Source organism: Pteropus medius, unplaced genomic scaffold (genome assembly GCF_902729225.1).
Source record: "Pteropus medius unplaced genomic scaffold, Ma_sr-lr_union100, whole genome shotgun sequence".
NCBI lineage: Eukaryota > Metazoa > Chordata > Mammalia > Chiroptera > Pteropodidae > Pteropus > Pteropus medius.
Window position 1 is genome coordinate 31,646,916 of NW_024340849.1, and position 12,883 is coordinate 31,659,798.

At 34.6% G+C, this 12,883-nt stretch overlaps 1 protein-coding gene across 1 annotated transcript in view; it reads right to left on the reverse strand.

Moving 5' to 3' along the window:
• Positions 1–2,851: 2,851 nt before the first annotated feature.
• RNF125 (ring finger protein 125) overlaps positions 2,852–12,883 on the reverse strand; it is a 33,573-nt gene continuing 23,541 nt past the window's right edge. The window contains exons 5-6 of the mRNA XM_039843849.1: positions 10,339–10,446; positions 2,852–7,910 (exon numbers count right to left, since the gene is read on the reverse strand). Of these exons, the coding sequence (XP_039699783.1) occupies positions 7,824–7,910; positions 10,339–10,446 (195 nt within the window). The 3' untranslated portion in view covers positions 2,852–7,823. The remainder of the gene's footprint in view (positions 7,911–10,338; positions 10,447–12,883) is intronic.

Genomic DNA, 12,883 nt, shown 5'->3' on the forward strand with positions numbered 1-12,883 from the left:
AAAAAAATTTTAAGGAATGTAGGGTTGAGATAGAGTACCCAAGGAAGGCCTCTGCCACTACCACCACTAGGGCTGAGATCCAGACCTCACTGGAGAAGTCCCAGCTGTAGCTCACTGGATGGCAGAGAAGTCACTGTGGTGCCATGCTGTCAGAACTTGCTGGAAATCTGTCCTTTAGGATGTCAAAGAAACTATTTGTTTCTCACAGGAGGTATTCTGCTACAATACCATCCAGAGGGATGTTGCAGGAAGCTTCTGTGTGCAGGGTGCTACTGGTCACAGTGCCCTGTAGGAGTTGAGGCTGGCCCTGTGAGCTACAGGAAGCAAGCACACCAGAACCAGGAAACAAAACCCTTTTCCTTCTGCATTTCTCTCTAGTGCTCTCTATTGGCAAAACTTGCTATTGTGCCACGGGGCAAAGGAAAAATACTTAAAGGGCCCAGATTCATTTTCATACAGCAGGCGTAAAAGGAGTAAATTTTGAGCTGAGGATGGATTAAAAACTGGCATATTGATACTGACTCGTTGACATTTTACTACTAAGTCCTCTAAAGTTTTTCCATAGCCATACACCTTAAGCCCAAGAGAAATAAAGAAAATAGCTTAGGTAATTGTTTTAAATCTACGTACAAAATCTTAAGTTCTTACCCCATAATACAGGAATATTTCCTGCCCCACACTCCCCACCTAGCCACAGCTCAGCTAGTTCTCCACTTTCTCTTATGATCTAAAATAATGATCCCCCTTCTGGTACTGATTTTTATATCACTTAAGACTCTTAAGTTTGAATTACAGAACCCAACTTCAACTAGGTAAGGGGATAAATGAATTTTAAGGATTGAGAATTATTGCATGGAACCTGCATTAGTCAAATTTCTTTTGGTTGCTAGTGATAGAAATACAAGTTAAAATGGCTTAAGCAATAAATAGAATTCTCCAGCTCACATCATTCCACTAGTAACACTTAGATAATGACTGTTCGAAACCAAAGGAACAAAAGATACCAGGATTTAGTTTCTCACTTTATCTTGGCTCTGCTTCGCATGGGTTGACTTTAGCCTCAGGCAAACTCTTCCTCATTGGTGGTTTCCACATGCTGTTATTTGAGCACAGGATGTGCAGTGTGAAAAACAATAGCATCACCACTAAGAACTGCCTTCTTTTCCTAAGAGTTTCTTCAAAAATCCTTTAATTAAGTGATACTAACCTAGATTGGTGACTCATCAATAAATATTTAAGAATGTACAACCACTGCATAAGGGGGAAGAAAGAATGAAACAAAGCCGTGTGTGTTTTAAACTTCATCAGAAGTCTCGAGAGAGACCAGTGGGCAGAAAAAATAGCAACAAGAAGGAGTTATTTGGTTTCTATATTTAAGAACTGTATTTTTGAAACCTAAAGTGCTTGCCAGTGAGATAATACTTCTTTCTTAAATTTTACTGACAATTATAATTTCCCGGACTAGGTGGCATAGAAATATATATACACCATGGTATTTGGTTTACCCACATACCAATTTTGTTTGTTTATTGTGGTAAAAAACAAAACAAAACATACAACTTAAAGCTTAACACTTTAACCATTTTAAAGAGTAAAGTACAGTGCAGTAGTGTTAACTATAAACCTTGTTATGCAACATCTCTAGAACTTTGTCATCTTGCAGAACTGAAACTTTGTCTATTAAACAACTCTCCTTTCCTCCCTCCCCTTGGCCCCTGGCAACAACCATTCTCTTTTATGTTTTCTTTTCTCACCTCTTTAATTCCTCCCCCTCACCTCCCCCACCCCCACTACTTCCACCCCTGACCTACAGATGTTGCTGTCTCCCCTTAAGAACTGGATCTCTGAAGGCAGAGCGTTTCCTCCCATACTCGCCCCCGGGGTATGGTCTGTGGCTCCACCTGGGGTGCGAACGCAGGACCTTCTGCATGTAAAGCAGACGTGCTAACCACTACACTAGGGAGCCATCCCCTATTTTATGTTTTTAAGAGTTTGACTACTTTAATTTTTTTTAATTAGAAAATTATTGCTTCTGTCTTTAACGTAATTTTAAAATCAGCATGCCTCAATGTTGACATTTCTGTAGAACACACTTGAAATACTGTCAAAAGACAGTATAGTTTTACATGTAAGACTGTGACTTTCTTACATACATTATTACACGTCAAAGAGACAAAGTGAAATACAGGTAGAGATATATCAAAATATAGTGGCTATAAGAACTACACCTTTCCTTCATTTAATCTGATAGGTGAGATAGCTAATTTTATTTGGCTACCTAGGTTAACTCTGTAGCAAATTACTACATTGTATAATCTGGAGCAAATTAAACTCAGCAACTATAATATATAATATACAGTTGTCCTTCAGAATTAGCACCATACTTCTAATATTACTGAATGAAGGAAAACTAATACCACTTCTTGTACTAAGAGCTGTACCAGTGGACTGAATCACTACTTTAGAACTCTGTCTAGGAGAGTTGTCTAATAGTTTGGCTCACTTGGCAGGTGTATCTTTAAAGAGTAGTGATCCATCTGGCTTGAAGAATTTATTCAGTAAGAATATCTTGGTTATGGTTCCCAACTACAATTTGTTCGCTAATTCATTCATCAGGTATTTATTCAGTGCTTATAGGTGCATAGCACTGTGCTAGGTTCTGGGGAAACAATAATTAGTAAATTCAGACATAGGTTGCTCTTTTTATTATAATTTTGTTCCTCATGTAGACTTTGCTAGTGAGAAAAGAATATGCAGAGGAGCTAACATGAGTATTCTGATCCATTTGTCATCTATTCATTTTTTTCATTCAACAAACATATTGTTAAGGATCTCCTGTATCCCTTTAAAGTTCATATGTTGAAACCCTGATCCCCAATATGATGGTATTTGGAGGTAGGGCCTGCATTACCTCTGTAACCACCTTTCCATCCTGTTGTGGTGAGGGATGCTTGGGGAAGTATGTGGTTATAAACAAATGCTATGAGGTCAAAGTAATCTGTAATTCTGAGGCTGGAGAATAGCTACCTGGAAAATAGCCAGGATTCACAGTAGAACTTAGTTGAGTGCTGGGATTTGGGGGTTTATAATCGTACCATGACCTGATCTATCTAAACCAATCTCTCCATGTGGTTTGCCTTCACTGGGCCTCTTATATAGCTGCTTTGGGGCAATGATTAGTCTTAATCAAGACCCATGCATTGCCTTCTCTGAAATCTGCAGGATTAAAATACCAGATGATTTTCTGGTAATAAGATAAAATATTTCTTAGCTTCAAAGATCTCAGACATAGGTGACCCTCTGTAATATTTTGTCTCATTTACTTCAATAAAGATAGCCTAGATGACAAAGCTAAGTCCTCCCAACTCATCCTGAGTTCTTTCTATCTTTCAGGATGTCACTCAGTAAAGAAAGTCATCAGAAGTCATGTCAGAAACACTTGTGTTCTGGCCTGTACCACTTGTGAAAAACCTAAAAGGCTTTCATATGTTTGAGCATATTTTGAACTGGGGTATACATGAGAGCTACAGCCACCCAAAACTTGGTATGTATTTAGCAGAGAGTAGGATATACAGAGTTTTTGTACGTTTTACCTTTTAAATTTCGTTGAAGCCCAATGGAAGCAGAACCAATAACTCCATGGTACTCGGCATTACCTTGGGCTAAATCAATGTTTCTAAACCTTAGCACTATTGACATTTGGGGCAGGGTAGTTCTTTGTTGTGAGGGGGCTGTCCTGTCATTGTAGAATGTTAAGCAGCTTCCTTGGCTTCTACCCACTTCTCTGGCCAAAATTGTCACTAGACATTGCCAAATGTCCCCCAAGAGGTAAAACTACTTGCAGTTGAGAACTACTGGCTTAAATGGAGGTATATTTTTGTGATAGATATTGCTGAATGATGACAAATTTAAAAGCATAGTAGGTTTATATAAAAAATTATCAATATTTAAAAATAGACAGGGTTAAAGGGGTCAAATATGTGGTGACAGAAAAAAAATCTAACTATGGGGGATGAACACAAAGTGTAAACATATATGCCTTAGTGTTAAAGTGTACAACTGAAACTTATTGGATTTCATTAACCAATGTCACCATAAAAAATAAATAAATAGATAAATAATAGACATAGTATTTTATTGAAAGCAATGGTCCTGCCATTCTTTATTTCTTGCAATACATATTTACAGATGAAAAAAAGAACTGTACATTTTCAATTCTGATCATTATACAGATTTTTTTTCAGTTGAATGATAAAAGAATGAATCTCTTAATGACTTTTTAAAATAACTTCAATACTTAAAGGTACAAATTATATGATAAACATTCAATAACTGGAGTAAGCTCATTTCAAAATGGAAGACACTTAGCACCCAGTAAGTCATGAAGCAACATCACTGCAGCCAGGATATCTTAGGCGATTTGACCTGAAACCATGTTTTCCACAGATTCACAATCTAATTTTTCAACCAACGTTTTAGAAACTTTAGGTGTTTGTAGGGTTAGAAGAATTTAGCCTTTGAAGAATAACATGTGAATCAGATTTCCCTTATGTGGCCTTGAAAAAATTGCATCTTGAGGCACTACAAAGATGGTGAAACTTTTTTGTCAGTAGTCAACAAACAGCTTCAAATATTGGTTTTCGTTTTTTTAAACAATGAATTATAGGTTTCTTTTTATAAAATGTTAAAAGGCACCACGAAACAATAAATATTTGTACTCGACCATTTTAGAACTCAAAACAATTCAAATGGCAAAATAATTCAGGCGGCCAGCACCTAATTTGTCCTGTAGGTGGCAAAATTATCATAAGAGGAACCCAGGGACAGGATGCAGAATTGCTGTATTGAGGTTAATAGTGGTAGGTGACTTAAAGCTTTACTTAAAATATAGTTTTTCAAGTTTTTCAAATTTTACAAATTTAAAGATGCCTTTTGTAGTGCTCTGATTTATTTTCCGGGCCCTCAATACTAATGGTCAGAAACATATTCTTTTACTTTTCAGGGACTACATTTTCAGTCTTTCGATTACCTCTCAAAAGTTCCTCTCCTTTTGTACTTGTCCAACAGGTTTTGCTTTATTGGATGATCCATCCAAATTTGAGAAAGTGAGGTTGTTAAACTAAAAATCTTTGTTACTTGTTCACAGCTGTGAAATCAAGCTTGAAATCAATATCTGAAAAAGAGGAAATAAAGCCCTCTAAACTCCATTGGCTTTATGTTTTTCTAATTACCTTGTAGTGGATGGCAGAATAGTAAGAAAGATTTTCAAGAAGTAATGGATAGTTTATTATAGAACATTTTGGGCACCACGGTCACAACTACATTTATGTGTAAGGAACAAAAAAGTTTATAAATGATTACAATTAAAAAGCTAACTGCAGCCAAACATTCTAACTAGTCTTCATAGCTTCTTTGCTTGCTTTCAAGATGAAAACATTATTCTGTGTCCTGGATTCATCACTAAAGAGAGCCAGATATGAAAAATAGAGCTATCAAATAAGGATTGGTGGCAAGCACTGGATGGAGCGACTTGACAACTAAGACTAAATAGAGGATAGAGGGAGAGAGCATAGTATGTTATATACCGTACCAATATGTTCTGAAAATGTTGATAAAGTACGACCTGAAAAAATAGTGGGAGAATGGGGAGAGCAAATGAAAAAAATGTTTGTTTCAATTATCATACTGGTTGTATGAGTACTATTATTCTGAAACTATTGCATGTGTAAGATAGAGGAAATGAATAATTGTGGGATATTCTAATTCTATTATGCCCTGTGTCTTTGAAAACCAGGGTTCTCAGTATAGAAAACTGGAGATGCAGCTGAAATAGAAAAGATTAAGTAAAAACCCTGTAGTACTCAATTTGATTTGGAAGTATCAAAATAAACTTATGAAGTGTTTTAACTTTAAAAAAAACAGACAAATCCTAGCTCTCTCCTAGAAACAGTCACAAATCTAGTAGCATTGAGCATAACAGCCCTGATTATGGTTTTGAAATACCATTATTCACTGAAATTAGCCAGACTTCTTGGAGAAATGGCAGATTCCAGGTCTGGGACAGGAAACATACATGTTGAGCCTGGAATATTTTGTCATACGAGACAGCAAGTAAGCTATTAAAGATTGCTAGAGTAGTATCAAAAGGACTCAGAGATAACTTGATGAAGCACCCAGTGAACAAAGATGGGGTAATATGAGCTTTAATAATGTAATATTTAAAATGAATTAAAGCCTCCCAAATATGTTTGAATCTAGGAGTTTATAATACTTAAAAGTGATCCCTGGAAGATGATAGGAAACAAGTTTATTATCTTGAAAATTGGCAAATAAAGGGAAAATTTCAAACATTTGTTTTTCTTTTCCTATATGAACCAAGTCATACATGTGGAGAAACATCTCTTTATAAAAATGTTCCAAGTAATAAATGAAAAAGAAGTGATAGAATATTCTCAAACCCACAATAAATCAATGAATCTGGGCACTGAATATCAATTTCAACTGACCTCACAAAAAGAGAAAACCAGACATTATATACCCCTCTGATGTAAGAATACACATGACCTATAGTCTTGCCAAAAGGATTGTACCTGCTCAAACCTCTGGATCCATCTGTCGATATTCAGAGGATGAAGGAACATGCAATTGCACCATGAGTCTGCAATTAGTAAAATACAAAGTGTGGGAAACGGGTTCTTCAATAGGTAAATTTTAAGGAAAAGAAAGAAGAGGAAAGGTATAGATTAAAAAGGGATGTAAAAGATATATCTAATATAAATAATTTTAAATAGATAAGATTTTTTTAAAAGTATGTGGGTAATAAAGTTGGGTAGTAAAATAATAAAGAAATGTAAGGAAGTGATTACTATTACGATCAACGTAGTGGTTACTTTTGTCCTGTTGGGGGAGAGGGTTGTGAACTGTGACAGGACACACAGAGGACATCCAGTATGGCTGACAGAGTTCTAAAGGAGTGTTTTCCTATAATAATGCAATGAGCTATACATTTTCTGTTTGGTTTTCAGTATTTATGTTTTATTTTATAATTTTTCTAAAGATTAAAATAAAAATAATGTCAAAGCCCTTAGAGTTTTCCACTAAAATTATGGATGTGAAAACTTCTGTAAATATCAACTGATGGTCCTTAAGAAATTGCCTACATTATAGAAATATTTCTAAATAAGCTACAAATATTTGAAAAATATAATATTAAACTTTTATGTGTATAGTTACAAAAAGTAAAAGAAGTATATTTTCCTAACATAAAATTTATTTTGTTACAGTATTACGTGATATGATTTGGTTAAATGGACTTTGTTGACATCCAAAATTTTACTTTCCTACTCCCATACAAAGTTATTCGTGTTATTCTAGTAGAGATTAGAGCATGAGCATTGAAACAGATTTCATATTTCCTTGAATGTCCACAATTTGTTTCACTTTCCATCTTTTTACACAGGACAAAGATTAGTTATCTTGCCCAACCATGATGGTAGTTATTAATATGTAGCATTACACAGTGTCATCCAATTTTCAAATTAAGATCCTTCACCCACATACCCAGCCTTATGTTCTCTTTCATATATTAATGGCTGACGGAGACTATTTTTTAAGTGTCTAAGAAACTCAAGAACGTAAAACAGATTTAAACCATCAAAATGAAAGCGATTTTAAAATGCAAAATAACAACAAACATGGACAAACATATGACTCTGTTGTACATTTCTGCGCATCCAAAATTGACAATTTCCCTTCAACTGTTCAAGCAGCATCTTAACAAATGGTTCAATTGCGTGGTCTTCTTTCCTTTCCTTTTAATAGCATTATGTGGTGTTTGAGTGATTCACATATTCCAGAAGTGACCGGTCTAAGACTCTTCGGATAAGAGCTTCCTCAATTATATTAAAATCCTACAATAAAGAAAAATAATTAGAAATACACAATCAGAGACAGTTTTTAGAAACTGAGGCAAAATGCCTCATTTTGCAGGAAATTAAAGCCCTGAATTTAGCAACCTGTCCAAATTTCCACAAAAGCTCTCAGGAAACCTACGACTTTTGCTTTGGGCCTTTTACTGCCTATCAATTAACTAGTTATTGTCACAATAAAATAGTATTGATTTGGAATTTAAGTTTTTATCTGATCTAACCAGTAATTTTAAGTCAGCATTACAAATATTGGTCAGAGAACTATGTTCCACATAAACATAATACAAAGTAAAGTTAAGACATTCCTATAGGTTTTACCAATCCCAACAGTACTGCTGAATATTTATTTCTGAAAAAAAACTACTGAAAGCAAAATTCTCTTCTCTTTGCCTTCCTATGACATTGAAATGTCAAAATGACATTGAAAACTTTAAGTCAGCACATTCTATAAACAAAACAAAAACTACTAAGTGCCTATCCTCTGCAACCCATCTCCTCTTCCTCGATAAACTAAAAAAAGAAAATAAAAGTAAAAGCTTTGTTGGAAGTCCATTCTGAAACATAAAAGCATAAAGGTAAACAAATAAAATCCAAATACAGACATAGGAAGAACACAAGATTTGGCACTCAGTTGTGGTTGTTTCCTAGACAATTTATTAATCTTCGAGCATCAGATATTTCATACCTAAGTGAGGATAATAATACAGTACTCCCTTTGCAGAAGTAGCTGAAAGGAATAAAATGAGATAATTTTAAAAAGTGCCTATCATAGTATTTGGTAGCTTAGAAAACAAAACAAAAACAAACAAAAACAAATAACACTGCTTCAACCTCACTTCCATACCCAAAAATATGGTTTTGAGAAGGGTGAAAGGTATTCTCATCAAAGTGGCTTTATCCTGTCCAGCCCTGGATTTCTACTTTGTCCAAAAGATCTTGAGAAGAATGGACTGATATGAGCAGCCAGAACAGGTATGGAATCAACCTGGGTTTTAGAACATATTAAAGAGGAAGCCCTGTGTGCTGTGAAAAATGAGACACATAGACCAGAACCAGGCTCTGTTGAGGCTTTGTGTAATTTAGAGGCCAGAAAATATATTTGAGAAATGAAGCAGAGACTATGAAGCCTCTGTGGTGTAGCTTGTTCAATGCTTTAAGTGGTCCTTACATTCCCATTCATTCTCATTTTCAACCTGCCTAACATCAGGGCCCAAACTGTGTAAATCACTTTATGTGCATTATCTCATTTAATCCTCTCAAAAGCTTTTAGGAGTAGGTACTTTTATCCTCTTTTCACTTAAATGAACAGAAGCTCAGAGGTTAACTATCTTGCCCAAGGTCACACAGTTATAACAGAGCTGTTATTTATATCCACGTCAGGACCCAAGCTCCTTGAGTTAAATCTGGATAGTCATAATGTGCAGATCAAAAAGCAAGGAGAAAGTTTTCAAATGACAATCTTTAACAGTTATTAAAGTCTATCTTGAAATAGCATTTTTAAAAAGTCATATGAAATATGTAAATTAAAATTTAGCCCTTAACATTTCATGTATTTAGATAAAAGTAACAATAAAATATTCTATTTCAGAACATAGCTCTCAGTGATTTGCCCCCCATAATAGGTTGAAAGAGACTCAGAGGACAATACATTACCCTCACATGGCAAGGCATGAACCAAAGTACAACAAAGGCTACATTAACCTTTTGCTTGTTCTCATTTCTGATCATGGGGATACAGTCATAAGTTTTAGGACTATTTATTCTATACCTAACTTTTCTTGACTCTTAAAAAAAAGTCAATATAATGAGATTGGTCATGAGTTAGTAGTTATTGATGGGTGGGTGATGGGGGTTCATTATACTATTATACTTTTGAATTTGTTTAAAATCTTTTGTAATATTTTTTTAAGTTTGAAAAGTTTAATAAGAGTTTTGTGTTTAATGGAATTTAAGTTAAAAATAATGCCTATGTGTCCTACTATACTGATAATGACATACCTGTTAACAAGCATTCAATGTACTATAAAAGCAACTAGATGCAACACAAGCTCTGACTTATTTTATTACTGATGTGATTTCATCTGAGCTTTATAAGTTTCCAAGTTCACAAAAATTATAACTATACATAGGAAGATAGTAGAGTAGAAACTAAAATAATTTAAAAGTGAAATCTGGCTCCTTATACAAAGGATAATTATATAGATCAAAAAGAATGTAATTTTGTCTAAAGCAGATAGCTACTTAATAGTCAAATTTATGAAACACTACATTTTTATGATTTCTTGATTCTAATACCTAACACTTCAGCTGTATACATATTTTTCCTCTTTAATTTTATTCACTTGGATTAAAAAGGTAAGCTTAACACAGACAGCATACAGAAATTATAAAAGTAAAAAAATATACTTACTATGAAATCGTCATAAAACAGAGTGTGACTGACTTGCAAATGTCTTATTAAACTGCCATTGAAACTGTTTGGATTCTCATTAGGTATTAAACGGCAAAGTGGACAGAACTGGAAATAAATAAGACCAGGAGTTCAAGAAAGAATTTAAAATAATTATTAGTGTTAATTTAAAAATTATAACCCCTGAACAAAGTGTATTGTAACTTTTTGAATCTGTTGGCCATACCTCAGTACTGTTTTAAAATTACATACACATTAAAGCAACATAAACAAATAAAATTGCATTTGTTCTTCATACACATTTCTTGTATATAACAGCATTGCTATTTATTTTATTTTTATCAATTGATTAAACAATATTGCAGTTAGTAGATGTACTGTAATTTACTTAATTAGTTGCCTACCTCTTGAAATACTTAAGATTTTTTGTATGTGGATATTTTGTTATTACAAATGACATTATCTATAGTGTTTATCTTTTGGGGAATTATTTTCTTAGGATAACCAGAAATGGAGATTAGTAGATCAAAGTTTATAAACATTTAAGGTTCAAAATATCTATTGCTCCACAGTTTTGTATTGCCACCAGCAATAGATTATACCACATCAGCATCAGTTATTAATATTTACACTTTCATTCCAAAATATTTATAAACTCACAAGAAACTGCAAAAACAATGCAGAGAGGTTCCATGTCCTATAACCCAGGTACTATCTTACATAACTGTAGTACATTATCAAAACCAGGAAACTGGCAATTAACTAGACTATAGATCTTAGATTTCACAACTTTTTGCATAAATTCATTTTTTAGGTGTGTGTGTATCATTCTATGAAATTTTATTACTTGTACACATTCATATAACCACCAATCATGATACAGAACAGTTCTGTCATTACAAATGGATTCCCTTATTCTGCTCCTCTACCTCCTCTTCTCTCCCTAACCCTGGCATCCACTGATCTGTTTTCCACCTCTATAATTTCATCATTTAGAGAATGTTATATAAATCAAATTTCACAGTTTTTAATCTTGTGAGAGTGGCTTTTTTCACTAAGAGTAAGGACCCTGAGATTCATCCAAGTTGTGTGCATCAAGAGTTCCTGCCTTTTTATAAATTTCTAAAGTCACCTTGAGGAAGAATTTTAAGCATAATATAAAAGATATACATCATAAAGGGAAAGATTGGTATGTTTAATTACATACAAAATTTAAAACTTCTGTATATAATTGTCAAGAAAGAAAATTTAGAAGACGTACTAGCTAGGAAAATTCATAAGACATACTATCCTAAATACCCAAAGAGCCTTTATAAATTAACAAGAATGAACTCTATTAGTTCTCATTTGTTGCATGATGTAGAAGACATAATTAAAAGTTAGACTAAGCTTTAAAAAAAAAGAGCCCCTTCCTTTTTATTGCTAGTGGTGTTCCATGGTATGGATGTACCACAGTTTATCCATTTATTTTCTGAAGGACACTTGTTTACAGTTTGGCGCTGCTACAAATAAAGCTGCAATGAACATTTGTGTATAGATATTTATATAAACACATTTTCATTTCTCTAGGATAAATTTCCAGGAGTATGATTGCTGGTCATATGGAGAGTGTTATGGTAAACTTTGTAAAAATATACCACACTATTTTCCAAAGTGGCTATACAATTTTATATTCCCACTGAAATGTGTAAATTACCCAGTTTTTCTCATTCTCACCAGCATTTGGTACTGTCAATATTTTTTTATTTTAGTCATTTTGATAGATGTGTAGTGATATCTCATCATGGTTTTAATTTGCACTTCCCTAATGGTTAATATAAATGTCTCTTTTAACATATACTATTTTATTACATTTTAACCTAGGTTTTTTTAATTCCATCTTTTCATGAATTCTTTTTTAGAAATATGAGATGCGGAATCATTACTGAGTGTCAAGTGTGTACAAGGCATTAAATTAGGTGGTATCCTCATCCGATCCTCACAACAACATAATGAATTATTACCCTTATTTGTTGATGAATCCAATTCCAGGGTGGAAAAAATTAACTTAAATTGATATTACTATAGGGAGGAAAAAAAAAATGGCATAGATGATAGAGGCTCTGTTCACCCCTCTGGCAACCAAATCAAAGCTATGACAGAAACAAGGAGCAAGCAGCAAGGAAAAATTGCCTGGGATCAAGATGAACAAGCCATACAACTAGGGAGAAATCCAAGAAATCACCCTGCAATGGCAGAAGGTAGGACGGGGCGAGGATGCGGGGCTGCCCAGTCACAAACGGCTGAATGAGACGGAGGCTGCGGCAGAGGCAGAAGCCTCTTCAAGGGGCCGAGTCCCTGAGCAAATTTTCACAGTGATGGATCTGCTCTCTCTGAGCACCAGTGCTGATTCGGCTGTGCACAGGGGGCACCAAGGACTTACAGGGAGACATTGTCGGAGTGAGGGCTGAGGTGAGACTCACTCTGTACAGAAGTGCCGGCGGTATCCATTGTTTCCTGTTGAGACATCCCCCTCCCAGTGCACGGACATCGCCAGTGCCTTAAT